At 55.1% G+C, this 27,873-nt stretch overlaps 1 protein-coding gene across 3 annotated transcripts; it reads right to left on the bottom strand.

Moving 5' to 3' along the window:
- Positions 1 to 743: 743 nt before the first annotated feature.
- FRMD6 (FERM domain containing 6) lies at positions 744 to 27,084 on the bottom strand. Of its 3 annotated transcripts, XM_085547869.1 has the most exons (15): positions 27,068 to 27,084; positions 26,798 to 26,870; positions 9,427 to 9,611; positions 8,965 to 9,055; positions 8,743 to 8,885; positions 8,148 to 8,224; positions 7,530 to 7,716; positions 6,636 to 6,791; positions 5,794 to 5,859; positions 5,442 to 5,510; positions 5,186 to 5,360; positions 3,968 to 4,291; positions 3,746 to 3,877; positions 2,833 to 2,924; positions 744 to 2,743 (listed from the first exon to the last, which is right to left on the bottom strand). In XM_085547869.1, exons 3-15 carry the CDS (start codon positions 9,523 to 9,525, stop codon positions 2,459 to 2,461), a joined length of 1,896 nt encoding a protein of 631 aa, XP_085403995.1. In that variant the 5' UTR covers positions 9,526 to 9,611; positions 26,798 to 26,870; positions 27,068 to 27,084; the 3' UTR covers positions 744 to 2,458. The 3 variants fall into 3 exon arrangements, with proteins under 3 accessions (XP_085403995.1, XP_085403994.1, XP_085403996.1); XM_085547868.1 differs by lacking the exons at positions 26,798 to 26,870; positions 27,068 to 27,084 and adding an exon at positions 15,480 to 15,618; XM_085547870.1 differs by lacking the exons at positions 26,798 to 26,870; positions 27,068 to 27,084 and adding an exon at positions 15,480 to 15,618 and having other exon boundaries at positions 8,806 to 8,885.
- Positions 27,085 to 27,873: the final 789 nt, after the last annotated feature.

Here is a 27,873-nt window from a genome sequence, read left to right as displayed (position 1 = left end):
AGTGCAGCCCTAAGATTGCTTGCTGCCTCGTGCTCACCTCTTCTGCATAATGCAATGAGCTGTGAAAATGAGTGGTTTCATTTTCACCTTCAGCACCTTCATCTCTTCATCCTCATCATCTTCATATCTTTATCGCCATCATAACTTCATGTCTTCATCATCTTAGAATCACATCACAGACTCATAGAATTGGGTTGGAAAAGACCTCAAAGATCACCTTGTTCCAAACCCCACTGCTGCTCCCAGATACCCCCCATCCCCTCCCCATGCACAGCCCCCCACAGCAGAGGACAAGGAAAGGAAGATAAATGGAATGAAAAACGCCTGCTGCTCCCCAGGGCTGGAAACAGGGTCAGGGACCCACTGGCAGATGACACCTGAGACAAGCTCAAATCAGTGGCATTTGGGACACAGCCAGCACAGAGAGGGATGGAGACCCTATATGAGCCACAGCAGAGAACAGCCATACTCATTGCACTGGTGGCTGCTGTCCTCGAGGCCCTATGTGGGATGGGGACAGGGATACAGCCCAGCTGCCACCCAGAGGTGCCACAGGATGGCAGCAAATGCCATGGCTTGGTTCCACTGCCAGGGGTCAGAGCTGGGGATCCCACACCTGCCTGTCCCACAGCAGCGATAAGGAGCAGAGCATGACACATGTGGCCCACACACAACAACATCCCTCCACATTCCATCACTCCTTTATGACCCAGAGCTCCTCCAATTTCCATGAGGCACAGCAATGCAAACAGCGGTCACTTTATTGTCCCAAGGCACACAGCAAAGGTCACTGCTTCAAAACCACGTCGCTCCAAGATTCCCTATGCATTCAGCTGCAATTTTTGGCTTTTCATTTTGCAACACGGCCACTCGCCCTCCCATAGGAAGATCCTTTCACAGAAAGGACGATTCAGTCTGCACAGACAACAAGGCTCCTTATTGCTGAAGGACCAGCGGTACCAAAGGCCACCAACCCCCGTCCCATCCCAGGCATGTGCAGCATGAACAGCATCTCTGTATCCTGCAGCCTGGTGTTGGGGCTGGGGGATCTGCCAGCACCGCTGAGCAGTGCTGAGCCATCAGTTATACATTTATGCCCCTGCAGAGGCTGGGTATGAGCACAGAGGATCCTCCTGCCCACCCCATCCCACCCTGGGATGCGGTGTCAGAGCCGTGCCCTGCCCATAAGGCCCCAAAACCAGAGTGGGAGATTCCTTTGGATCACAGAACCACAGAAGGGCTTTGGGTCGGAAGGGACCTCCATGGGCCTCCTCTGATCACACACAGCATCACCGTGCTGCTGAACGCAGCTCTGCTCTGCTTTATTTGGGCACCGATCGCCCCCCGTCCCCAACAACGTCTCTTAGAAAAATAAGGTTGTGCTTATTTATAAAACAATATATATATTTTATATATATATATATATAAGAAAACTTTCCAGTTTAAAAAAAAAAAAAAAAAAAAAAGAAAGAAAAAAAGGTGGTATATCAAAATAGGGTAAAACTTTGGCTGTCGATGGCTAAACTCTTATTAAAAATAGCAATGAAGAAGGCATTGTGCTGTGCACATCACATTGCACCCCCTGGTACCGGCGGCCTTACACCTCCTGGGCACACAGCAGCACCGTCACCCAGCAGAGCTCTTGGATCCATAAGGGCTGAAGGATGCACTGAGGGCTCCCAATGCAGCTGCACACCACGTTGTCCTCAATAGGAAGGTCCGTTTTCTCCCCTGGGTGCTTTGGAATACAAATGATTGTCCGTATGCTTCGTCGGAGAGAGGCGTATCCTTTGCATAAAAGGTGGTTGGGGATAGAATGAAAATGGGTCTATAAGATCCAGGCATATATAAACATACGTACTTGGATATATTTATATATGTGACTCCTACGTATCGGGAAGCACTATTGTGGCACTGTTACAGACGACGTTCTCCGCTCTCCTTTGCCTTTTTGTGCTATTTTTGGTTTCTGGATGTGTTTTTGTACAACAAAGCTCCACGAAGCCCCCGAGCAGCACTGCTCAGAGCCGGGCTCCAGCGCTGCTCCCCCATGCACAGACAGCCCTGGTGCTTATTGCTTAATTCTCACTTCCCATTACTGGCCTTTGGGGTATTTACATCTCTTTGGCTTGACTTGGACGCAGCAGTCTGGCCTTTCCTTCCCAGCAGGCAATGCCAAGGACAGGGGTCGGGGTGGGGGAGAATCCCCATTTTGCCACTGGGAAACCAGGGGTTGGCTTTGGCTGGATGAGCGCCTTGAGCTTCTCCGAGGTGAAATGAGATTCACGCACACACATCAACTTCCAGAGGCGGAAGGATGCTGAGGAACCCATCCCCATCCCCCAGCCCTGCTCTGAGCTCAGCCGTCCCCATGGTGGGGAGGGTTGGGGTAGACCACACTGGGGCTCGGTGGGGCCCGGACCCCCCTGGGCAGCAGCCAGTGCTGTCCCCAGCGCCTTCAGACGACGAACTCAGGGACTTCATCGTGGGTGAGGTCCAGTGAGAAGTATTTGCTGGTCCGTTTGGCGGGGAAACCCTCCTGGATGTTGAGGCACTGCCGGGCCAGGCAGCCGTTGCAGTAGAGGCCGTCGTCGCCCAGGCCGTGGCTGCAGCCGAAGGTGAAGCTCTGCGCCGTGTCCTGGCACAGGTCTGCCAGCTGCAGGAAGTCCTTCTGGTAGAGCCGGATGTCGTCCAGGCTCAGGCTGTGCCGATCCGTCGACGTTTTGGGTTTCCTGCACGCCGTCTGTGTGAGGGGAAGGGGGTCAGCGGTGTGGGGGGACATGAAACACCACTGGGAGCAGGGAGAGGGGTGAGGAGCATCACTGGACCCACCTGGGGTAAGGAGTCGGTGCTCTGCCCACGGAGCTTCACCACCGTCTCTGAGGAGCTGGAGGTGGAGGAGCTGAGCTCCTTTACGATCAGCCCTGTGTGGGATCACAGAATCATTCAGGTTGGAAAAGACCTCTGAGACCCCCCAGCCCAACCCCAGCCCACCCCACTGTGCCCACTGCTCACGTCCCTCAGTGCCACATCCCCACGGCTCTGGAGCACCTCTGGGGATGGTGAGCCCAGCACTGCTGGGCAGCTGTGCCCAGTCAGGTTGGATATCCAAGAGAGGCAGAGGAGGGCACACCAAAATGACACCCAAAGCCAAAATTATTCCCACCGTCTCCATCTGATACCTTTGTCCCCATGTGTCCCCAGATGTCTCCCACCACTCTCTGCCTGTTGACCTTTTGTGGTCATCCATGCCTTCTTGCAGGAGTTTCCTGCATGGATTTGTGCTTCCCTTCCATAAGCATCACCCAAAAAAGTTCAAGTGACTCTTCCCCTGAAAAAACCTGCAAATTCCCCAACATCTTTACAGTCCTATCAGGTTGAATACGCCTCACCTCCACTCCCAGCCATGGGACAAACAGATTTTCCCTGCACACCAAAGGAATACCCAGGCTAATTTTGGTCTGCCCAGCACTGCATCACACAGGATGGAGGAGGAAATGCAGGAGCAGAGGTGAAGGGGAGGATCAGGATGGATGTCAGGCCCTGCACCAGAGGGAGGCGGGCATGGAACAGGTTCCCGAAAGCACTGAGCTTGCCGGAGTTCAAGAACCATTTGGACCAGGCTCTCAGACATAAGGTCTGATCTTTGGGTGTTCCAGGTGTGGAGCTTGGAGCAGGACCCCACAACCCTTAGGGATCCCTTCCGACTTGGGATATTCTGTGATTCTATGGAGCGTGGCATTACCTGAGTGCCCGTTGAACTTGCGTGACAGCAGCATGTCCTCGGTGATGTACACACACATGTCGGGGCTCACCTCCAGTGCCAGCTCGCCCGCTCTCTCCAGCTCCCGAGGGTCATCCACCAGCATCTCAATCTCTAAGCCAGGAGGGATGGGCACGGTCACCTCCATGCCACACTCCCACCAAGCCCACCAGTACCCAACTTACACACCCTGGGGTCTCTCACCGTCATCCTGCAGATCCTCCTCCAGCCTGTCCTTGCCCCCACTCTCCACGCCGGAGGTGTGGGAGCTGCCGTGGCTGGTCATGGAGCTGCAGGTCTTCAGCTTGCGGTGGACACCAGCATCCTCAGGTCCCATATCCCGGGGTTTGGGGTCAGCCTCAATGCCCGAGGTGTGGGAGCTGCTGTGGCTGGTGGTGGAGTGCCGGGACAGGCGCTTGTGCCGGATGCTGCCGGCGCTGCTCCCACTGGCCCGCGAGCGCTTCTCCAGCTGATCCATGTCCAGGTCCAGCGTGTCGCTGATGTACGACTCACGGTACTGCTTCTTCTCTGTCAGGATGGACACATAGTATACATGGCACCCAGGTAGCTCCAGAACCCAGGGACAATGATCCAAACACAGCTGGGTGGTACACTGGGAGCTGGCCCTGCCTAGATGGCATTTGGAGGCTGCTGGGGGTGGGTGAGGAGCTTTGGGCCTGCTGGGCTCTGTGCTGTGTCCTTCCTCCAGTGGAGGAGGAAAGTGAGAAGAAGGAACAGGAGGAGGAAGAGGAGAAAGAAGAAGAGGAGGAGGAAGAGAAGGAGGAAGAAAAAAAGGATGAGCTGGAGGAAGAGGAGGAATAAGACAAGGTAGAGGAAGAGAAGGAGGAGGACAAAGAGAAAGAAGAGGAAGAGGAAGAGGAAGAGGAAGAGGAGGAGGAGGAGGAGGAATTGGATATAAAAGGGTGAAAGACAAGGAAGAGAATAAGGACTAAGAGAAAGAAAAAGAAGAAGAGAAGTAAGAGGAAAAGAAGGAAGAGAAAGAAAAAGAGGAGTAAGAGGAAGAAGAGGAGGAACAGGAGGAAGAAGGAAAGGGGGGAGGAATTGGAAGAAAAGGAGGAAGACAACAAGGAGAAGGAGGAGGTAAAGACAAAGATAAAAAGGAGGAGGAGAAAGAAGAGAAAGAAGAGGAAGTGAAGTAGTAGGAGGAGGAGAATCTTATGGTTGTGCAAGGGCTTTCTGAGCCTGGAGAAGGGATGAGGGCACTGGGAACATTGCACTGACACACTGAGACCCTCAGGGACCACAGCAGGGCATGTAACCATTCCTGGGGGTTTGCAGGCATCCACCACAGCCAGGGGAACAGTTCTGATGGGGCAGAATCAGAACAAGACCACCATGGGAACCCGCAGGGCAGCTCCATGTCCACACACAAGCAGGATTTGGGGAACATTGGGCACTTACCCTCATTCTCCTCCAGCCTGCGGACCTGTCGCAGCACGGGCTGCAGGTTCATGTACAGCCGGTGGCTGCTGCTCAGCAGCTGCAGGAGGTGTCGGGAGCGCAGTGGGCAGCCCGTGTAGTAGATGAGCTTCCTGGCTGAGGGCAGCCCGTCAGGAAGGATCTCAAACTTCTTGCCCTGTGCAGGAGATGGGGAAGCTCAGCCCCTCCAGAGCAGCACACCACAAACCAGCCCTGCTGTGTGTGGCTCCACACTCACCACAAACACCAGTTTGCCCACGTTGGTCCAGGGGAAGTCATAGAGCAGCTGCTTCTCCTCATCCAGGTTCTGTAAGCAGATAGAGGGTGGTGACGCACTGGAACAGGTTGCCCAAGGAGGCTGTGGATGCCCCATCCCTGCAGGCATTCAAGGCCAGGCTGGATGTGGCTCTGGGCAGCCTGGGCTGCTGGTTGGTGACCCTGCACACAGCAGGGGGTTGGAGCTGGATGAGCACTGTGGGCCTTTGCAACCCAGGCCATGCTGTGATTCTATGACTTGATGATAAAGGTGGGGGTAAGGGTGGCAGTGGGAGCATCCTGCAGGGATGGAGCTGGGAGCAGGTGCTGCATACCTGGAAGATCTGAATGCCCCGTGTCGTCAGCCCCAGTGTCAGCGACGCGTCCACCTCCCTCTTGTCCTGAGAGGAGATATGAGATGCTTTTAAATTTGTGCCATAAAGTGCAAAGGAGGGAAGGTTTAGGTTGGATGTCAGGGGAAGTTCTTTACTGTGAGAGCGGTGAGGTGCTGGAACAGCTGCCCAGAGAGGCTGTGGATGCCCCGTCCATCCCTGGAGGTGTTCAAGGCCAGGTTGGATGGGGCCCTGGGCAGCCTGGGCTGGTATCAATGTGGAGGTTGGTGGCCCTGCCTGTGGGGGGGGGTTGGAGCTTCATGATCCTTGGGGTCCCTTCCAACCTAAGCCGTTCTGTGATTCTACGATTCTGATAAAGTGGATAAATCTGCCCCCACAACCCAGCTGTCCCCTCTGGTTACCCCATCTCCTGCTGCAGCAGATGCTGCATGCTGGGCTTGTACAATTAATGATGCACACACTGGTCCCTGGTCAGCTGGTCCCACCTCACCTCCCCAGAATGCCCATATCTAAAGAGGAAACTCTGAAGGACCTTCAAGAGGTGATGGCTTGAAGTTGTCACAGGGGAGGTTCAGGTTGGATATTAGGAATCATTTCAGCTTTGAAAGAGCAGCGCTGCAGTGGCACAGCTGCTCATGGAGTAGTGGGGTCACCATCCCTTGCAGTGACCCAGAGCTGTGGATGTGGCACTGAGAGATACAGTCAGTGGGCATGGTGGGGTGGTGTTGGGCTTAGGGATGAACAGAAGGCTGGATGGGGCCCTGGGCAGCCTGATTTGGGCCAAGCACAGCAAGGTTGGGGCTGGGCAGCAGCCCCAGTCCCACCTTGTACAGCCGGTAGTAGTGCACGGCCACGTCGTCCAGCCGCACAGCCTCCTTGATGTACTTCAGGTGGGCTTCAGAGGCCGTCAGGGCAAACTGATCTTTGTGCATGTTGGGGATGTGCTTCAGGATGTAGTCCCGGCCCCGCTTTGCCACCACCTGGTTAAAGGAGATGAGAAGCTCATCCAAGGCAATGGAAAACTGGAGCAATGCCTTCTGCTGCAGAGATTTGTGGAGCAACGTCCTCGTAATGCTCAACTTCTGGTGGCAAAATCCCCACCAGCAGCACAGAAGCACCCATTCCTACACACCAGGCTTCACATAGGGCAGGGACACAGCCCTGAGGCCATCATGAGTACAAAAAACAGCAAAGCAGGCGGATTTGGGGCAAATCCAAGGAATACCCATCATAAATCAAAGCACGCAGCAGCACCTACAGCTTTTATACATTTTCCTATTCCAGAAGCCTGGGCTGTGGGGTGCCCTGGGAAAGGGTCAGCTGTTTGGTGTTGGAGCACTGTGAGTGCAGCACACTGCACCTCCTTAACTCACGTATGCACTGGTTAGCCAACAACTGGGATTTTGGGGGATGGGCTGTGCACAGGGACAGCGGGGCTGCACAGTCTGCAGGGGACACCTAGGGATGGCCAGGTGACACTGCAGTGCCAGGTAGCACACAGAGCAGCCCCATAGTGAACACCCCCATAGCAAACACAGGGAAATCCCCATCACTGGTGTGGCCACTCTGACGCTACTGCCCAGCCCCAGCCTAGGCCTGCAGCTATTTGCAGCCTCACAGTTGTCAGTGGTTATTAATAACCCCGAAGTGTGGACACAGCATCACTCCTTCTGCTGCAAGCACAACTTGAGCCCAACTTCATGTCACACAGCACTTACCCAGGCAGGAAAATAGGCTTCGGGCTCGAAGTACTTCCCATAGTGCTTGTTGCGTTTGAAGTCTCCCAGGTCAGCTTGCAGGGCGAAGGCAGTGAGCAGGAAATAGGCTTCTTCTCGCAGCACACACTGTGAGTGCAGCACTTGCTTGCGCAGATGCCAGTAGTAGTAGTACCGTGCCGTGCGGTCACTGCAGGGATGAGAAATTTGGGGATGCTGGAGGGACCCCAGCAGCCATGCAGTTCCATGCAGTTTGCTGCTGGGACTACAAAACCCTACAAGCCTACAAAAGCATCCCTATATGGCCACCGTGTCCCCAACATATCCCAGAGAGAGGCAGACCCTGAGAATGGTCAACCAACCCCCAAAGTCATAGACTCGTGGAATCACTGAGGTTGGAAAAGACCTCCAAGATCCCCAAGCCCAATCCCAACCCATTCACACCATGCCCAGTGACCATGCCCTCGGTGCCACAATGCCTTTGCTATGGGATGGGAAGGGTTCCTTGGCACACAGATGGATAGGGACAGGGACAGTACAGCTGAACTAACAGGAAGGGGTGAGCACTGGGTGCCTGAACACTTCTGAAAGTATTTGGGGCGCTGTGCCCTGGCCTCACACCTGATCAGCCGACCATTCTCCACGTAGTACTGCACTCGGAAGTGGATGATCATGGGGGGGCCAAACTGGTCGATCCCCTGGAACACAGAACACATTCAGGGCCTCTGAGAACATCCCGGTGTCATGCTGTGACCGCCGGTCCCCAAAGTGCACCAGGCTCCAGCACAAGGGCTGGTCTTGGCAATTCCCCTCCCCAGCACCACCTCTCATTTTCCCCCCAAATGTGCCTTATGTCAAAAAAACAAAGGGGATTTGGAGTTATAAAATGTAAAGGTTGGGTCTGAAAACCTTATTGGGTCGGCAGCCACCTTCCCCATCCTTCCTCCATCCCATCCCATCCCATCCCATCCCATCCCATCCCATCCCATCCCATCCCATCCCATCCCATCCCATCCCATCCCATCCCATCCCATCCCATCCCTTCACCCGCTGGGAAGCAAGGGAGGAATAGGGTTCTGGTGGAGGACACATCCCTGCATGGTGTGGTGACACTGGGGCGACAGCCACCGAGCACAGCCCTCACCCCCATACACCACCCACATGGGCTCTCAGCACCATGCCCACCCCCAGCCCGCGGCTGCGCAGGGACAGTGACCTGCGCCGGGGACAGAGGTGGCCTTAGTGCCGTCATCTCTCCATGCAACACCTCACCGCTGACCTTGCTGGCCTCCTTCTTCCACTCCTTGGGACAGTACTTGTAGAGTTTCTGGGCCAGGTCCATGTAGACGTGCTCATTGTCTGGGAGGGAGTTGGGCAGGGTGAGCATCACGACACGTCCCCATTGCCACCAGGGCCACGGGGTGAGCCCCACACTTACTCTGGATGACGCTGAGCCCAAAGAGGTGGCAGTCCTTCAGCCTCAGGAGGTCACACACCTGCACGAGGAGCTCGTGGCACAGGATCTTCACCTGTGGAAAGCACACCCGTGTCCTGGGCGCAAACCATGGACAGCAGCACCCACCCCTGCCATGTACTCAAGTGCTGTCACCAGCTGGGGTCCAAGTCTTGGTTTCCCATGGAGACCAAATGTGAGTCCCCATTAGCAAGACAAAGTGGGCAGAAAATGGAATATTGGGTAGCAGCAATTTAAAGAAAGAAGCCAAGTAAAGGAAGTTCACGCTTGGTGCCCATGGTTCAAGAAGCTGGAGAGTGCTGAGAGCTGATGCAGAGTGATGTGCCATGTGGGTTTCTCCAGCAAGGAGAGGGCAGCAGGCTCAAAATTAAAAGCAGAAGCCAAAGGAGAGCTTGGAAAAAAACACCCCATGGTCCCCAAGCTTACATTGATGATGATGTTGAGGGAGTCGTCGTTGGGGAGGAAGATGCACACGCTGCGGCGGTCCTGCATGACTCGGTTGTTGTGGAAGGGCAGCTTGTTCATCGTGGGCAGCACGGCCAGGCTGGGCTGGGGGCAGTGGGCACCTCACCGGCAGGACGGGGCGGCCTTGGTCCCCACGGGCGCCATCCCTGTGGGACAGGGAGGTGCTGAGTCCCACACCAGACCCCATCCCACAGCCCCACCACGTGCCCATGGCGCTCACACCACCCGTGATGCTGCTGGCCCTCCCAGGCCTTGGGCAGCGTGGGACTGCAGCTCAGCCCAAAACGCCTGAAGCAGCGGTTTTATTCTCCCAGCTCTATTTCAGAAAAACCTCAGCAATGACTTTCCTGGCATCATAGAACAATAACCAAAAAAAGGCTCTGTGCTGGGAACACAGCAGGCTCTTCCCTGCCACCTCTGGCCACAGGACCAGCCCCCCTTCCGGAGCATCAGAAAGCCAGCAAGCGCTGGGGTGAGGAACCAGGGCACTGCCGGCCTGCGCAGCCCGGATCCCAGGGCAAATATACAGCCCGGATCCCAGGGCAAATATTCCTGAGGTGCCCCTCATGCTATCACTACCCACAGGGGCACAAAGGCACGTGTGAAATAATGAGCACGGATCATTACAATCAAAGCAAATCCCTCTTTTTTTTTCTCTGAGGACGCGATGGTGCCTCTCGATTCATCACATTTCAGCTTTGCTCTACATGAAAATATGTTTGGTTTCCAAAACCATTTCACTCCTGTATTTCTACAGCAGAGAAAGAAGTGCCCCAAGGCGAGATGACGTTGGGTAGCTACTGGGGGTTAGCAGGAGTTGGGAAATCCAGAGGGTTTGCACCACCAAGGAGTTGTGCAGCCTTGGATCACGGCTGTGCATTGAGTACATGCACCACAGCTGTGCCTGCACTGTAAATGTGCACTGCATCCACGCACTGCGGCCGTGCATCACGGTTTAGCCTTGTATTAGTGCACTGTGGCCATGCACTGCATGATGCCTTGCATCCACGCTCTGTGGTCATGCACTGTGGCCGTGCACTGTACAATGCCTTGCATCCATGCACTGTGGCCATGCACCACACTCATGCCTTGCATCTGCACACTGTGTCCATGCCCAGACATGATCAATCCTGACTGGGAGCGAGCAGCACAGCAGCCAGGTTTGTTTCAAGCTTCATTAAAAATCCCAGCGGGGAATGAAATGGGGCTGAAGGTATTTAGTGTCCCCACCCCGGCCGGGCACCTGGCAGCTCTGGTGTCCGCTGCAGGGCTGGGTGCGATGCAGCTGCGGCGGGTGGTGGTGGGGAGGGCAGCACGCCTCGGGGCTGGGTGTGCTCAGTGCCAGCACCCTCTGCACCCACTGCCACCCAAAGGTGCCCCGCAGCCCCCGCAGCACCGCCCCAACGCTGCACCCTAAAAACATCCGCCGGCACCGGGTGGAAAGGCTTAAACAAGGAAAAGAAGCCCCGACGTGCAGTTGTTGGCTCACCCTGAGCCGGGGGCAAACTCCATCTCTCTGTGGTCGATAGGAAAATTCCCGGCAAACAGGTATTTTTCTCCCCGTGTGCCCAAACAAGCACTGACACGAGTGTTGAACATGCACGGCTGCGGGCTGGGAGCGGCACGAGAGGATTGCAGGCAGGCTCAGCCCCTCGGATTCCATTATTTGCAGAGAGATCCCCAGCAAACTTTCCCCACAAGACACTTTGAGTGGCCAAGCAAAGCAGCTGCAAAATCCACACAGGACGGAGGGCTCAGGCTTGGCACGGCTATACGGGCATGTTGGTGCGTTCCCGCTGGGAATGTGGCTCATCCCCAAAGCACACCCATAACACAGCACTCGGGTCCCCCCAGCCCCACCATATTATATCATCACACCCTGCTCATTTGCTTGTTTTTAATAACTCCTGTCCCATCAGCCCTCTCCCCTCCTCTGCCCATCCCCAGCTTTTGTTTCAGCGCTGCTGAGCCACAATAGCAGCGAACGGAGGGATTACGGGAGGGCAATCGGAGAGGAAAAGCAGAACAAAGTGCAGGGCTGGATGGGAAGATGAATTCACAGGGCAGGAATTTCTTGTTTGGAAGAGTTCAGAGTCGGTTCTGCCCCACATCACAGGGCACAGGTATGCGCAAGCTGTTCCTACAAGTTGTAGGGCCGGCGCTCAGCGCAGCGTCTCCGAACCCGACAGCCACATTAATGCACGCTTGCGGTCACCCCGTAATTAAAATCGTCTCCTATTCTCCACGAACTCAACAGCTTCCTCGTAACGAACAGAGGGAGATGAAAGAGCCCTTCAGTGGGAAAAACGGGCCGGGTTATAAGTGTGGCATTACTTCATCCACCACAATGCTGGTTGGGTGCTGGGCTCAGGGCCAGCACTGCCCCCAAAGACTGCAGGGTCCCCACGGCCACCAGCTTGGGGACACCTGGGGACATTCGGGGTTACAAACTGACCCCCTGGCTGCATGCAGCGCTCCGTCCTGCAGGACAAAGCCAACCTCATTTCTTGGGGTTTTTGGAGATAGCAAGCACAGTCCCAAAGCTTCACACAAACCACCACCATCCCCATCCCAAACCAAAAATGCACGACAGCCACTCGGGTCTCCAGCAAGGAGGAGCTGCAGGGCGGCTGGCACCCGGCTGGAAGCAATTATCCCCGCAGCAGAGCCAGGAGGAGGAGTGCTCGGAGCTGTGGGTTATACGAGGAGAGCAGGGAACAGAGGGGCTTTGTGCGCCCCGGCACCCCACGCCTCACAGCCCCATTAACCCCCCCACGCCTTCCGGGGCCTCTGTGAAACATTCCCCAGCCCTGTCAGCACCAAGGCAGGTGGTTCCCAGTGCCACCAAGACAAGATTTCCCAGTGCTGCCAATGCAGGATTTCTCAGTGCCACCAAGATCTCCTAATGCCACCAAGGCTCCCAGTGTCACCAAATGAGGACCTCCCAGTGCCATCAATGCCTCCAATGTCACCAAAGGAGGATGTTCCAGTGCTCGAGCTGCAGGACAGCAGCTCCAGAGGATGCCCACAGAGAGAAGCAGCGCTGCCTCCACTTCCACAGGGAGCGAGCCCATCCTGATAGCAGCACCCGTAGATCCTTTGGATTTTGGCCTTGGACTTGCTGTGGGTTCTGCTCTCCAACCACAAAGCAGCCATAGGGAGCAGGGTAATAAAGAGCCATTTCCAAACTATGGAAGTCCCTATGAAAACAAAACCCAAGCCCCACAGCAGCCTCATGCCTGCGCAGTGCTTCAACCCTGAGCAAACTCCCCATATTGCTTTTGGGAAGGCTCAGGGGATTTCTGTACAGAAACCCCTTTTGGGAGCCCCATCCCACGGCTCCGGGCAGGAGCTGAGCTGCCACAAAGCAGCTGGGGCTCAGCTCAACGCCCCCCATTTGTGCATGGTGTAGCCCCAGGACAGGGCTGATCTCACAGGGGAAGGAGATGAGGATTCGTAACCACACGTGGGGAAGTGCTGCCCTGCCCCAGCCCCAATCCTCACCCACGGGAGCGGGTTGGTGGTTGCAAAACCGCCCATGTCCCGGGCAGGATGTGCCAAAACAAGCTCCATTTTACACCGAAACGAGCTCCATTTTATGCCAAAACTCACACAAGGATGCCTTGAACACCAAGAGCCCCATCCGCTCCCTCCGGAGCTCACAGCATCTCTGTGTCCGGCTCCAGACTGTGGCAAACAGAGCTGCAGTCCCCCATTGGAACCCCCCCACACCCCCACTGGGTGCCCCAAAGTGCTCCATACAGCCCCAAAAGCGCCGCCCTTCCCCAGCAGAGCCTGAGAAATGTCACAAAATAAAGCACCAGACGAAATGAAGGAGCCAGGCGGATCTTTTACCCACAGCCATCGTTTCTATCTTCCATCTGGAGTCCACAGAGCTGCTTTGCTTTTTATTTTTTTTTTTTGGTCTATTATATTTTTTTTAGCAGGAGGGAGCTGACATCATCTTCATTTGAAATTCGCATTTATTTTTACATCTGGTCTGAATTAATCCTTTCCAGAGTGCCGACTTCTCATGTCATGGCATAATTGCTTACAGATTCGGGGTTCGGAGAGGCCGGATAAACCCGAGCTCCAATGAAAAGAACCCTTTGCAAATGACAGCCAAAAGGCAGCGCCTATAACCAAACCCCAGAGCGCCTTCGGGACGTGGGGCTTTACACAAAACATTGCTCTCAAGTGACGGAGACCGAATCAATCCGCGCTCAACCAAAGAATTCGAGAGCCTGGTGGAAAAACACCGACACAACACAGAGCAGCAGAGCTCCGTGCACAGCCAACACGTCCTGGAAGGGCAGAGTTTGGCTCTAAGGGTAAAACAGCCCCGTGGATGGGGAATGCTCAGCTGTGAGCAGGGAAAAGCTCACTCTGAACTGCAAGATGTCAGCAAACACATCCCGTCATGTCCCTCCCACCGCCACTGCCGCGTCCCCACAGCCAACCCATGGCCATGATCACCTCGGGACTTCCTATGGGACTTGCCCAGTGCTGGTCTTGCAAGGATGGCACCCATAGGTGAGGGCACCCATGGGTGAGTGGCACCCAGAAGCAAAAGGAGCCACAGACAAGAGGACCCACAAGTGTGGCTACCAACACACAACAGGATCCATGGGCGATTGATCCCATGGGTGGCACATCCCATGGGGAAGTGTAACCCACCAGCAAGAGGGACCATGGGTGAGGAGAGTGGCTGATGATGGGACCCAGGGGGGAGAGGTCTCATGGGCAAATGCAACCTGCAGGCCAAGTGGGAGAACACAAACCATGGGTGATGGGACGTGTGGGTGGATGCAACCCATGGGCAATGGGACCTACAGCTGAACATAAGCAGTGGGGGATGGGACATATAGGGTGGATGTAACCAATGGGCAATGGGACCAATGGGTGAACATAGCCCATGGGTGATGGGACCCATGGGTGGATGTAACCTGTGCGTAATGGGACCAAAGGGTGGGTGTAACTCACAGGGGATGGGACCTACAGGTGAACACAACCTATGGGTGATGGGACTCATGGATGAACACAAACTATGAACAAGAGAACTGAAATATACAAGGACTCAATGGTGAGAGGACCCAAGGATGAGATATTCCATGGGCAAGTGCAACCTATGGGTGATGGAACCCACAGGTGAATGTGACCCACTGATGATGGAACCCATGGGTGAATGTAACCCATAGGTGATGGGACCCATGGATGAAAGCAAACCACACATCACGAGATCTATGACCAAATGCAACCCATGCACAAGGGAGCTCACTGCCAACAGAACTTATGAGTGAGGGGACCCACTGGTGATGGGATCCATGGGTAAGAGGTCCCATGGGCAAGTACAACCCATGGGCAATGGGATCTATGGGTGAAAATCACCTGTGGGCAACGGGACCCATGGGTGAATGAACAAGAGAACTCATGGACAAGAGGATTCACGAGTGATGGGACCCATGGCTGAATACAAACCAAAGGCAATGGGAGCTATGAGTGAATGCAAGGCTGTAGGGATGCTGGGTGAATGTAACGTACTAACGACTGCAACACACCAACAACAAGACCGGCAGGCAAGAGGTGAAGGGACCCATCGGTGAGAGGACACACACACAAGCCCGGTCCGTGGATGAGCACGATCCCCAGGCAGGGGGACCCACGAGGAAGGATCCCACGGGTGAGGGGTCCTGGAAGCGAAGCTGGGGCCGGGGCCGGGGTTTGGCGGAGCAGCCCCGCTGCTGTTAAATTTCAACTCCCTGCGACTGGCCAGAGGAAATGACTCGCATTCCTGGAAAATGAAGCCACTCGCAGTTCTCCGGCACCAACTCAGCTTCCGAATGCAACAAGCCGCCGCGCCGCTCCCCGCCGCACAGCGCCGGTCCGTGCTCACCCGAGACAGCCCCAGCGGGCCGGCGGTGGCTGAGCTGTGCCGAGCCGAACCGAACCGAACCGAGCCGCTCCGAGTCGAGCCGGGCTGGGAGCGCGCTGCGGGGCGCCGGGTGCGCACCTACCTGCGGCTCCGGGGACCGCGCTCCGTGCCGAGCCGAGCCGAGCCGAGCCGAGCCGTGCTGAGCCGAGCCGTGCTGAACTGAGCCGAGCTGTGCTGAGCCGTGCTGAGCCGATCCGATCCGAGCCGCGCCGTGCCCAGCCCAACCCGCCGCCCCCGCCCCTTCCCGGCCCGCACCGCCCCGAGCGGCACCGGCACCGCCTCCAGCCCGCCTCGGCGCTGCGAAGGGATGGGAGGGGGCAGCGGGGAGGGCAGGGGGGCGGAATGCCCCTGGGCCGTGGGGTGCTGTGGGAGGGGGAGTGCAGCCCCGGGGTCCTGGGGGTGAAGCCGAGCATCGCTGGAGGGCGAAATACGCAGCCCCGGCTCCCAGCGCTGTTTTACGCAGTCCATCCCGAGCCATTCTCATGGGAAGGGATGCCCCATGCCCAGGCTGTATCCCCGTCACACCGCCCTGACTCTCACCAGTACCCGCCTCAAACGCTCAGACCCCCAGCGCTGCCACTGTGCCACCCAGGGAGGTCCCGAAGATCCCCGCACAGCCTTTGAGTGGGATTTTCATGCAGTCCAAGCCAACCACTGGGCTTCCAAGCATAAGGTGCCTGGGAATCATACAGTCATGGAATGGATTATATTGCAGGGGACTTTAAAGATCATCCCGTTCCAACCCCCTGCTGCCAGCTGGTTGCCACCCATCAGATCAGGCTGCACACTATCCCATGCAAGCTGGCCTTGTGCACCTCCTTAGACAGAGCTCTAAGACACCAACCATGGCACCAACACCCTGAGGGAGCGCTCAGGAACCATCAGGACCACAGCCTGACCCTGGGGCAGCTCCCACTGAAGCCCCAGCAGCTGCACCATGGATGCCCTATGCACACAAAGGACACAACGTGCACCTGTGTGCTGCTCTCCATAGGTGACCCGGGACCAGAATAGCAGCAACAGCCCCATAAATTAGCAGCAAAGCATCTCCACCGCGCTCCTTCCTCCGAGATGCCATATGGCGAGGTTGTTTTGGGAGGAGTTATTTATTCCTCACTTTTAAGCATCCATAGGCATCCTTTGGGCTGACCTGCGAGGCCGCCTCTGCCCCCGCAATCTCTGCATGGCTGTGGGAGAGAACAGCCGCTCGTTCCTGGACCTAAATAAAGAGCAGCTCTATTGCAAACACCCCGACGCTCCTTCCTGAAATCTGTTTGCAGCCCAACAGATCATGCTGGGTAATTACATGATGCGAGTGTGGCATGGAAAAATCCAGCCTGGCTTTTGGTGAGGGTTGGAAATCCTTGGGTTCAACAAAGGCAAGTGTAGGGTCCTACACATGGGGAGGAATAACTCCATGCATGGGGCTGAGCTGCTGGAGAGGAGCTCTGCAGGGGACATGGGGGTCCTGGTTGGACAGTGATTGACCAAGAACTGGTTGATCACTGGTTGACCTACAGTTGACTTATGGTTGACCAACCATTGACCAACAGTTGGCCCTGAGGCAGCATTGGTGGCCAAGAAGGCATTGGTCCCTTGGGATGGATGGAGCACAGAGTAGGAGAGGTGCTCCTCCTGCTCTGCTCTGCCCCGGGGGGGCCACATCTAGAGCACTGCGGGCAGTTCTGGGCTCCTAAGTTCAAGACAGAGGGTGGCTCAGTGACACGCACAGGTCCCGTCCTGCCAAAGGCAGCCCCTTCCTCACCATCACCCCTTGGGAACACGGTGCCCTGCTGCAGAGGCTCTGACCCAGCCAAATAAAGCAGCAGAAAGAAGTTTCGCATGCCAGCAAAGCGATCCATAAACACAAACCTGGACGCTGCGCCGCGGATCCCGTGACAAACAGACGATTTCAGGCCAGGGCCACGAGCACCTCCCTGTGCAGGGAGAGCTCGGAAAGATGGACGTGGGCCAGCAGGCAGCCGGCCTTCCTCGTGCAAGGAAAGCCCCAGGGATGAGGGCGACTATTCCCTTCCTCAGCTCTGTGGTTAAGGATGCCAAAAATGCCCAGAAGCGGAAACGCAGATGGAAAAAGTCATCAGAGGAGGCTTTTTTCTTTCTGTTTTGGGTGTTTTTTTTTTTTCCTTGTTGTTTTTTACATCTGGGCTCCTTGCACTGTGAGGTGTGTCCCAGGGAAAGGAGAAGGAGCTGTGGTTATGAGTGAGAACGTCCCTGTCCCAAAGCTGGCTGCATTTTGTACAGGGGATGTATTTGCACCAAGGGAGACGGCAGCTGCTCACCATGACCCTGCATTATCTGCACTCGAGTCTCTTTGCAGCAGCGTTTCAATATCAGCATTGTTACTGGCAGGGATGGCAGCACAGACGTGAGAGCTCTCTTATCTCACGCATATTTTCCCTACGATTTTGCTGATGGGACCAAAATGACAAACGAAGCAACAGAGTAACGAATCAATTCATCCCTCCCTCAGCCCCCAGCTCCGTGCAGAGCTCGTTCCCCACGGCACTGCCCCGTGGTGCTGCTCAGCACGATGCTGGCTGCTGCATATCCCACCCCACAGCTCCACGTGGCTCATCCTTGCCATGTCCCTATAAGAAAGTGCACTGGGAAGGGTCTAAATGCCCTCAGTGTGGCTCCAAGAGGTTTGCTCCCTGACCCCTTCCATCAGTTGGCCACGGGCTCTTCCATTTGTGCCACTTGTTTCCATAAATGCTGAAGATATGCAGCTACACAGGGGCTCCCAAACCCCTCGGGTGCATATTTACTTTTATATAAGCCTTATCCTGAGGCACACACATGGTCCTGGGGTGCACATAGGGACAGGGCCGTCACCTCCACTTGGGGACGTTGCACAGCCACTGCTCCAACTGAGAGCTGGGCTCAGGAGTCCCCCCGCAGACAGCACGCAGGCTGAGGTGGGAGGCTGCACTCAGCTTCGGGATGGTTTCTCAGCCCATAAAGGGAAGAAAATAAATAATGAAGCCTTGCTCGTCCCTGTGCAGAACCACAACAGCCGTGCGTTGCCATGAACTCCGGCGTGGGGCTGGGCTTCACCGTGCCTTTGCATTTCATGGGGGATTCCCAAGGAAACTTGTCCTCTCTCGGTTCTTTGGTAGGCAGTGAGTGACCCCAGCACCACCCATCCCAGCACATCCCAGTGCAACCCTGTGCATCTCAGCATCCAAATGCATCTGAGTGCAACCATGGAGAGCCTGGTGTTGCGTCAGCTCTTTGACAGCACATCCCAGTGCGACCCAACCCAGTACATCCAGGTGCATCCCAGTGCACCTCAATGCAACCCAGTGCATCCCAGAGAGAGCCAGTCCCCACGAGGCAGGAACCAGCCTTGGATGACACCCAGTCCCAGGCTTCATGGGGTGACATGGGGCACATCCTGGAGACACAGGGCTGGCACGGGGTTGGCAATGCAGTCCTCAAGGCCGTCTGTCTCAGCTGTGCCAGGAGTGGAGCACAAGGGCTGTCCCTGCCGGGTGCTGGGATGGGATGGCTGCTGGTGGCACACAGCCACAGCACTGGGGCAGGAATACCAGCAATGCAGAGCCACCCACAGCCCCACTGCACTCAGTGGGCTTCTTGGGGGGGAGGGTAGACCCCCCCACACCTACCTCCCATTCCATCCAACCTGATATTGCTTCTCTTGGGAAGTCAGCACAGATGAGCAGTGAAATTAAGCTGTTGGGTATGGGGTTGGAAAAGAATAATCCACCCAGAGTGCACCAAGTGTTGGTAAAGCCTTCAGGCTGGGGCCAAGCTGAGATTTGGGGGTTTTTGGAGCTCTGGACTTGCCTGTTGTTTTGTGATTTTTTTTTTCCCCCAGCCTGCTGGAGCTGCTGGGAGTGGTGGAAACGTGCGGTAATGCAGGAAAGGCAGCGGAGCAGGCAGGAAGGAGCACAGAGCAGGAGTATTTTTAGCCCGGCTGTGCGCCTGCTCACAGCTGCAGAGATGGTCCCATCCAGAGCAGGGACAGAACTCCCTTGGGGGGGTTCCAAAATGCAGGGCAGGGAGTGGGGAAGCACAATGGGGCTGTGCTGTGGGCATGGTCAGGGATTCAGGACTATGAGACAGCAGAGAATCCACAGTGCAAAGCCTACCAGACCTCCAACCACAGCCGCTGCCCAGCGGGTTTCAATTACGCACTCACATGACAGCAAAGCTCTCCCTCACTTGCTCACATCTGGAGGGTAAACTGAGGGAACGGGGTGGAAAAGTCAGAACGTGGGGTCAGAGAGTATCCCTGCGCCCGCGCTGCTGGAGCTGCTCCAACCTGCCCGCTCTGCTGCAGCTGCTGCACCCCATTTGCACCCACGCGTTTGGACCCACAGCTCTCAGCACCCATAGGTTCAGAGCAGTGCAAGAGGACCTCCCCATTAGCAGGCAGGACTCAGAGCAGCAGGAATATGGGCCCATTTGGAGCTGGTCCCCAGTGGGGTCACTGGCACGGCGGTCCCACACCCAGCTGAACTCAACAGAGCTCTTAAAAATTGGACTGAGTGGTGAATCCTGGCTAATGTTTAACCAGCCTCCCATGGGCTGGTTAATGCCGTGCAGCTCATTAGCAGCATCCCTGCATCCTTACCCCCAGCTCTGATCATTCATCTTAGAGAAGACAGCACTCGGGTCCCTCCCTTGGCACACGGATGTGCGCACACATCTATAACACAGGACAAGGATGTGCAGGACCACAGATTCACATCTAGGGGATGCAGGAGGAGATGTGGGGCTGAGGGACACAGGAACAAGCAGATGGTTTCCATCTGGATTCCTTCAGACAGAGGAAATGGCTTTAGCGGATGCCAAAGGGAAGCTCTGGGATGTGCAGCTCTGGATGCCCCCGGACCACCCGGCAGCAGGCACTGCAGAGCTGTGGGTATCCCATGGGGATGGGATCACACCCAGCACTGACCCTACCTCTTCAGAACAGGGTTTCTTTGCTTCCAGACCCCTGGAAAACTCCTTCCCCAGGGCCTCTGGTTCAAACCACTGCGTTCATCCATCTTCATAACCAAACGCCCCACCTCCTCCCAGCACTTTGCATCACCACAGCCCCCTGTGGTCGTGTCCCTTGTGCCCCATCACAGTACCCAGCCATGTTCTCTGCCCACAGCACCACGGAGCAGCAGGGAGGGCTGTGTGGGGGCTATGCACCCCCATCCTTCAACTCCTTCCATTCTCCATTCCAGCCCAAGTGGCCACAGCCATTGCTGCCCCACATAAACTCTCTGGGGATGATGATATCTGATGCTGATCTGGCATGATCTCACACACTCAGACCACTGCCGTACTCTTAAACCTCAGGCAGGTTTTGGGTGAGTGCACACTGTTGGATCCCCATCACAGAGGAGCCCTTCCATGTGCTCTGTCCCAGATCCTCACCCCAGAACCCTGTACAAATGCAGCCCCAAAATCCCCCAGCCAGCACTGCCTGTTTCACATCACCTCAAATGCAGGATGCCCATTTGCTGGAAGTTATTTAGCTCTCCGTGGATATCAGCTGCTGCAGCAGAAGTGCACAGCAGGGATCCTAATAGGAGCCCATAGAATAGAAACAACACCCAAAATTCTTCTTTTCTCTTCAAGTAGCAGCCCCTATTTTTCAGGTCTAATCAGGTCAGTTTCCAAGGAGGAAAAGGCCCTTTGCATTTCTCCATCGTGGAGCTCAGCAGACACTCTTACCTGCAGAGCAGGATCGGAGGCTTCAGTCACCTGCCCCTGTTTATGTTTGTGAGCGTGTTGGATCCTAAGCTGCTGCATTAAAAATACAATTACAAATTTGCATTGGGCTTCACACCCAGCCTAAGCCGATACCACACCTCCTCCTGCCCATGTCCATCAGACACCGCAATTACCCTCACAGCCCTGCAGCAGGGATTGCTCAAAGCTCTCCTGCCTCTGTGCTGCTCCTTAGCATCCAAAATAGGTCACTCACTGCTGAGAGATGGAATCACCCGTGGGCATCTCATCTCCATGGGAAAGACTGAGGTCTGCAGGGCACAGCGAGACCAGCAGCCATCCTGGTGGTACCCATCCCAGTACTCATCCTAATAGTACCTATCCTGATGGTACCAGCCGAATGGTACCCATCCCAGTGTCCATCCTGGTGGTACCCATCCCAGTGTCCATCCTGGTGGTACCCATCCCAATGGTACCAACATGATGGTACCCATCCCAATGGTATCAGTCTAACGACACCCATCCTGCTGGTACCCATCCTGGTGGCATCCACCCCAAAGGCACCATCCCATAGGTACCCATCCTGGTGCTCCCTATCTCAGCATCCATCTCAAAGTACCCACCCCAAGGTTACCCAGCACAGTGGTACCCAGCCTGGTGCTACCCACCCCAGCAGCGCCCATCCCTGCAGCATGGGAAGCCTCCTGCAGCAATTCCCAGGCCAGCCAGGTGGGGTGAGCATGCAGGAGACATTTAATTACACGGTGCTCGGTGTTTTTCCAGTTGCAGAGAGCTGGCTGCATCTGCACTACCCGAGCTGCATGGTTTTAGTCCTGCTTGACGACTAATTGGCAATTAATATCTTTGCATTACGCAAACAGGTTACAAATGTTCCGCAGATCTGTTCTTTTTTTAATGCCTTTGCATTTGCAGTGACGCTCTGAGAGTTGTAATGTTATTCCTTCTTGCTATAGGCTGGAAAAAGGGGTGTTTGAGGATGCAAAATAGTGCTTCCAGCAGCACCCAGCACAGCTCAGAGCCCAGGGGACGCCAGCACAGCAGCTGATGGAGCACCAGCTGAGGGCTGCACCAACCCATTAGCTGCAGACAGCACTAATTGAAGTGCATGGAAGAGCTGGGAAGGGCATGAAGAACAGCCTGAATACCCAACAGTGTGATGTTGTTCCCTGTCATGCCCTGTGCACGCTCCCATCTGAAGGAGGATGAGGACAAACTGTGTGATGTTGATGGGGAACAAGCAGAAGTACTTTTCCCTTTCCTCTGCCCAAACGTTTTTGCTCATGAGGAGGAGCACGTCAGTGAGCACTTTGCTTCCTGGGGTATGCATGAGCTCCTTACAAAAATATCCCTGCTCCTGTGATACATGGTTTGCATTGAAGGTAATTAAACTTTAAACAGCAAAGCCAAAGAAATTTAGATTTTTTTTTTCCCACCAGACATGAGATAGAGACAGACCCACACATCTATCAGATGGAGACACGCCATTAGGGAAATAGCACTTGGCTGTGTTTGCTGCTTGCTTTGGTTTGCACAGGACCACGACACCATGGGGCAGCACAGGAGCATTTCCCAGCCCTGCTTTTCAATAGAGCCCCCCACCCTGAAACAAAGCTGTGCCCCACACAGGGACATGGCAAACCTCTGCCCAGCTCCTGCAGCCAAATGGATGGGCATTTCTCCTTCCTTCTTGTAGCACGATGGGAAAGAATGAAGAGCAGGGCAGAATAGCAGGAAAATGCATGTATTTTCCAAGTGAAATGACACTGCTGATATCACAGGGATAAGAATTACCTGTTGGCTCCTGTCTGCTTTCTTATGCCTCAGCCACAAACCTTTGGTGCTGGAAGAATCCTTTCCCATCCAGGTGGGAATAATGAGGCACTGACAAGCTGGGCCAAATCAGCTGTGGATGCCCCATCCCTGCAGGCATTCAAGGCCAGGCTGGATGTGGCTCTGGGCAGCCTGGGCTGCTGGTTGGTGACCCTGCACACAGCAGGGGGTTGGGGCTGGATGAGCACTGTGGGCCTTTGCAGCCCAGGCCATTCTATGACTCAGTGATTAATATTACAAATCAGCATCTTCCCTCCTCATCCCCATTCCCATTCTAATCACCATCACCATTCCCCATCCCCATCCCCCATGGGACCATGCAGCAGCTGGAGCAAAAACAGTTTTTCCACCAATCCCATTTTGTCAGCCAGCTTTTAGCTGAGCCCCAGGTTTTAGGGAGCACGTGGGTTACTACACAGCTAAGCCACTTCCCTGGGGATGAAACCTCGCAAAAGCAGAGCATGGCAATAGAGCAAAGCCAGCCCTGGGGACATGCTGTTTGCAAAGCCACCGAGCATCCCTCCTCCATCCCCTGCAGCCCTTCTTGCTCTGTGTTTCTCTCTGCTCATCACTCACAGAATGACCAAATGGCAGCACCACATCCCTCCTGCAGCATGGGGCTCCCCGGCCCCAGATGCAAAACAAGACCAAAAAATGACATTTTGCTTCCTTGCAATGGCCAAATGTGGGACCTGGGGGGGATGATACTCAGCATCACCCTACTGCCCCCAAGCAAAGGGAGAGGGGAAATCCTCAAACTGCCCCAAAACAGTATGGGATGCTTTGCAGGCAGTGAGCTGGAGGGCCCCCCCACAGCCACAGCTGTGGGCTCCAAGCAGGGAGGGGGCACATATTTCCACCCCAGCACTGACTGATTGCAGACACAGTGGGAAATTCCCCCTCAGCAGAGCCAGAACCTCCACAGTGAGAGGCAGGGGAGGAGACTGCCATCAGCACGAGGATCCCAAACACAAACAGCAGAGCCAACAAGCACATCCGGAGCCTCGCATTCCATCCCGAGGTTGACCAAAAGGCGTTTTTTTCCACCCAAATTGGATGCTGCTTGTTTTATCCCCCCAGAAACAACAGCCTGTTTCCATGGGCACTTGAGGGAGCTGCATTCCCCAGACCATATACAGCAAACACCCAATGCTTGGTGCACCACTGCACTACCCCATACCAACCCTACAGCAAGGGATGGAGCAGTGCCAGCACCCCCCACAGCCCTACAGTGCCAAATCCCATGGGCAGCCCCATATTGCCTTGACCCTGGGGCAGCCCAACGGGTAACACAAGACCACGAGCCCAATGGACACCACCCAAGAGCGACACATGCCATGGCCCCACCATCTGCACAAAGTTTGCCGTTACATTTTTGGGTTGTTTTCATTTTATTTTTCCTCTATTCCCAGAGGTTTTGGCAGTGATTTGTTTTCCACTTCTTACATTTGTTCTTCACTTGTTTCCTTTTTTTTTTTTTTTTTTTAATTTAATATTTTAATATTTTCAGCCAACGCGTTGCTGAAATCTTTCATCTCTTACACAACCCACACTCCACGCCAGCACAGATCATTCATAGAGCCATAGAATGGCCTGGATTGCAAAGACCCACAGTGCTCATCCAGCCCCAACCCCCTGCTGTGTGCAGGGTCACCAACCAGCAGCCCAGGCTGCCCAGAGCCACATCCAGCCTGGCCTTGAATGCCTGCAGGGATGGGGCATCCACAGCCTCCTTGGGCAACCTGTTCCAGTGCGTCACCACCCTCTGGGGGAAAAACTTCCTCCTAAGATCCAACCTAAACCTCCCCTGTCTCAATTTCCAAACATTCCCCCTTGTCCATTCATCCATTATTAAATAAAATCAAAGCTATGCTGCCTCCATTTGCAGCTCACTAAAGGCTCTCCCCAAGGAAAACCCTCTTGCTTGCCAATGCTCTCTCCACTTCCAGGCTGTGCAGCGCTGTGGGGTCGGTCCGGAGGTGACACCCAGGGCCGGGACACCCGACTGGCTGAGCCGGTCCTCCACTGAGATCTGATGGGGAGGGAGGGGCACCACGGCAATTACAGCCTCCTCGCCTTAATAACCCTCGCTGCTTCCCCAAGTCCCTATTTACATCGTTTTCGTAAGAGCAGTAATTAACGTCTCTCCACCGAACAACAGCAGACCCTCCTGTTATTAAAAGCAAAGACCCGGAGATGGAAATGAAGCTGATCTTTGAGTCTGGAGAACCTCAAAAACCCCTCTCTACAAAATGGCCGATCAGGATTTAGGGCTGCACGCCCATGTTCTTGCTAGGGAATGCATGGGATCCATGGGTTGGATGTATCCGTGGGGTGAATAACCTCCTGGAGAACGGCCCCATCTCCTTCTCAGCCCCAGTTTTGGGGATATTTCCACCCCTCTGAGCTGCTCCCAGCAGAAAGGAGCAAATGGGTCTGGGGGGCTCAGCGACAGCTCTTCCCTTGCTTTGGAGGAGCTATCAAAAGAAGTTGAGAAAATTAATTACGCACCAAGATGAGTAATTAAGCTGATTTACTCTGTGAGGGCACGGAAGGAAATGAGCTGGGGAAGCTCTTAATTGTTTAAAAAAGGACGTCCCATGGGTACAAGCTATGATGGCCGGGGGTGCATGAGGGTGGGACACTTTGGGAGGACCATGGATGGTGGCACAGCGAAGGCTGCAAGGTGAGCAGCAGGACAGCTGTTGTCTGAACCCAGGGCAAAGATCCATGCTGCAAACACCAATCTGCTCTGGGTGTTGAGGGAAAGGAAAAAAGGGGGAGACCTGGAGGCTGTGAGGGTGCCAGCAATCCATGGGACATGCAGAGCTCATCTACTCCAACCAAGCCAGAGAAGCACAAGTGTGCAAGGAGCAGCCAAGCAAAGTGATGTGTGTCGGCATGGAACCAGGCTTCATCCCAACCTGTGTGGCTCCAGAGGGTGAGCAGAGTGCAAGCATCACACCAGGCAGGGATTTGCATGGGGTTGGCTCTGTGCAAGCCCCAAGGTGCTCCCAAGCCCCATCCTTAGGCTGGACACAGGACAGAAACTCCTGAAGGAACACCGGGGTCCCTGGTCCAATGGAGGGGCCCAGGTACTAGGGATGGGAATGGAGCTGATGGGGCACAAGATGGACAGTGCCTGTGGGCCCTGCCTTCCCCAGGTACCACCCTGGCCTTTCTTTCCTCTCCTTCTCCCATCAGTGACTCACTGGGCACATTTTTTTTTTGCCCTTTTTTCCCCTCCTACCTCCAACCCACCCACCCTGGTGCTGCTTTGGGAATCCCCATCAGAGACACCACAAACAATATGGGATCCAAACTGGCTGATCTCAGCCAAACAGCCTCTCCCCCAGAGCTGGGTGGGGGTTCTGGAGATGGCTCCATCCCCACCAGATCCCCAGGACCCCACTCTCATCCCTGCACATCCCCTGTTCCCAGGCACATCAATGGGACACAGGTAGCACAGCCAACACTTGGCCAACCTAGTCCTCATCAGGAGGCAAAACACAACAACCTTGTGGTCACCTCAAAGTTCTCCATGGAAAAGCATTCGCAAACACCAGAACTTAATGGCTGTGGGGTTGTGAGATTGTAGAATTATTTCAGATTTGTAGAATCACAGATTAATGCTCTATGGAATCATAAAATCACAGAATTGTAGAGCTGTAGAATTGTGGGGTCATTTGGGTTGGAAAAGACCTCTCAGACCATCAAGTTCAACCATTCAAGGCTTGAAGCCACCATTGCATGTTAAGATGGCAACCCAGGAGCAGGTCACTCTTGTCACCACCCTTCCCTTCCCTGCAGTTAAAAGCATGCACGGTGCTTTCCTACCTGCAGCTGGGAACATCTATGAGCCGGGCTCCTTCAGCAGCTTCATGGCGAGCTCAGGGCTGTCTCAGAAAGGCTGGAAGACAAAATGGCCATAGGAAGGGCTCAGTGTCCCCATAGGCGACTCAGAGCGGGTTCAGCTGGTGGGACCCCGTCCTGCTGCAGGGTGGTGGGACTGCACCGAGCTCTCCACCTCCTCCTGGGAACCGCGCTGTGCTCGCAGGGACCTGCCCTGCTTTGAGTGGCATCCAACTCCCAAACGCGTGTTCTTACCTGCTCGGAGGAGGATGGGGGAAGGTCGGAGCGCCCTTCCAAGAAGCGCATGGGTCTCAGCGAGGTGTGGATCACAGCTCCTCCTGTGCTTTGGCCGAGCAGGCGTTATGGCAAAGGGGTGCCACCAAGATGGGGCAATGCGGAGGGAAGGGGCTGGCAGCGCGAGGGCTGCGCGTGGCCACGGACTGCGTGGATGGGCCGGTTGGCTCAGAGTGGAGCTCTGATCAGCAGGTACATTGATGTCAAGCTGGGACTTGCCTCCTCGGAGAGGAAAGGGAACAGCAGAGATTACTAAGCGATGCAGGAATGCGGTTTGTTTAAGATGAGCAATCAACACAGAAGAGTAAAATAATGACAGATGCGCAATCACATTTCCTGAGTCTCAAACCATGAGATAGAGAATTTAAACACCACTTTTCCCAAGATCAAGAAGAGGAGCCGTTTGGCCAAGAACTCATTTGGTTACTGATTTCCCCAGCGTTAAATCCTGTTTCCCGGATCTCTTGACATACTTTGCCGAAGCGCTTCAAGGCCGGGGTTGCTTTGAAGTGAGGGCAAGCAGGGCGAGAAGGTGCTGTAGAAACACGGGAATGCTGGCCGGCCGGGCTGGCTTGGATCAGAGATTCCTGAGCATTGCTTAATTGGTTTATTTAAATGAACGATGATGAGATAAATTTCACATGGCTTTTCCTCAGGGGAGCAGAGAGTGGTGGGAGGCAGAAATCGGGGTCTGGGTTAAACCAAGGGTGGGATAGGGGACAGAAGGAACAGTTTCCCCACATAAAGGCTGGGCATCATGGAAGGGA

This window comes from Coturnix japonica, chromosome 5, assembly GCF_054131305.1.
Source record: "Coturnix japonica strain WE chromosome 5, WE-NBRP24, whole genome shotgun sequence".
Classification (NCBI taxonomy): domain Eukaryota; kingdom Metazoa; phylum Chordata; class Aves; order Galliformes; family Phasianidae; genus Coturnix; species Coturnix japonica.
The sequence above is the reverse complement of the archived record's forward strand: the minus strand, read 5'-3'. Positions and strand labels throughout refer to the sequence as shown.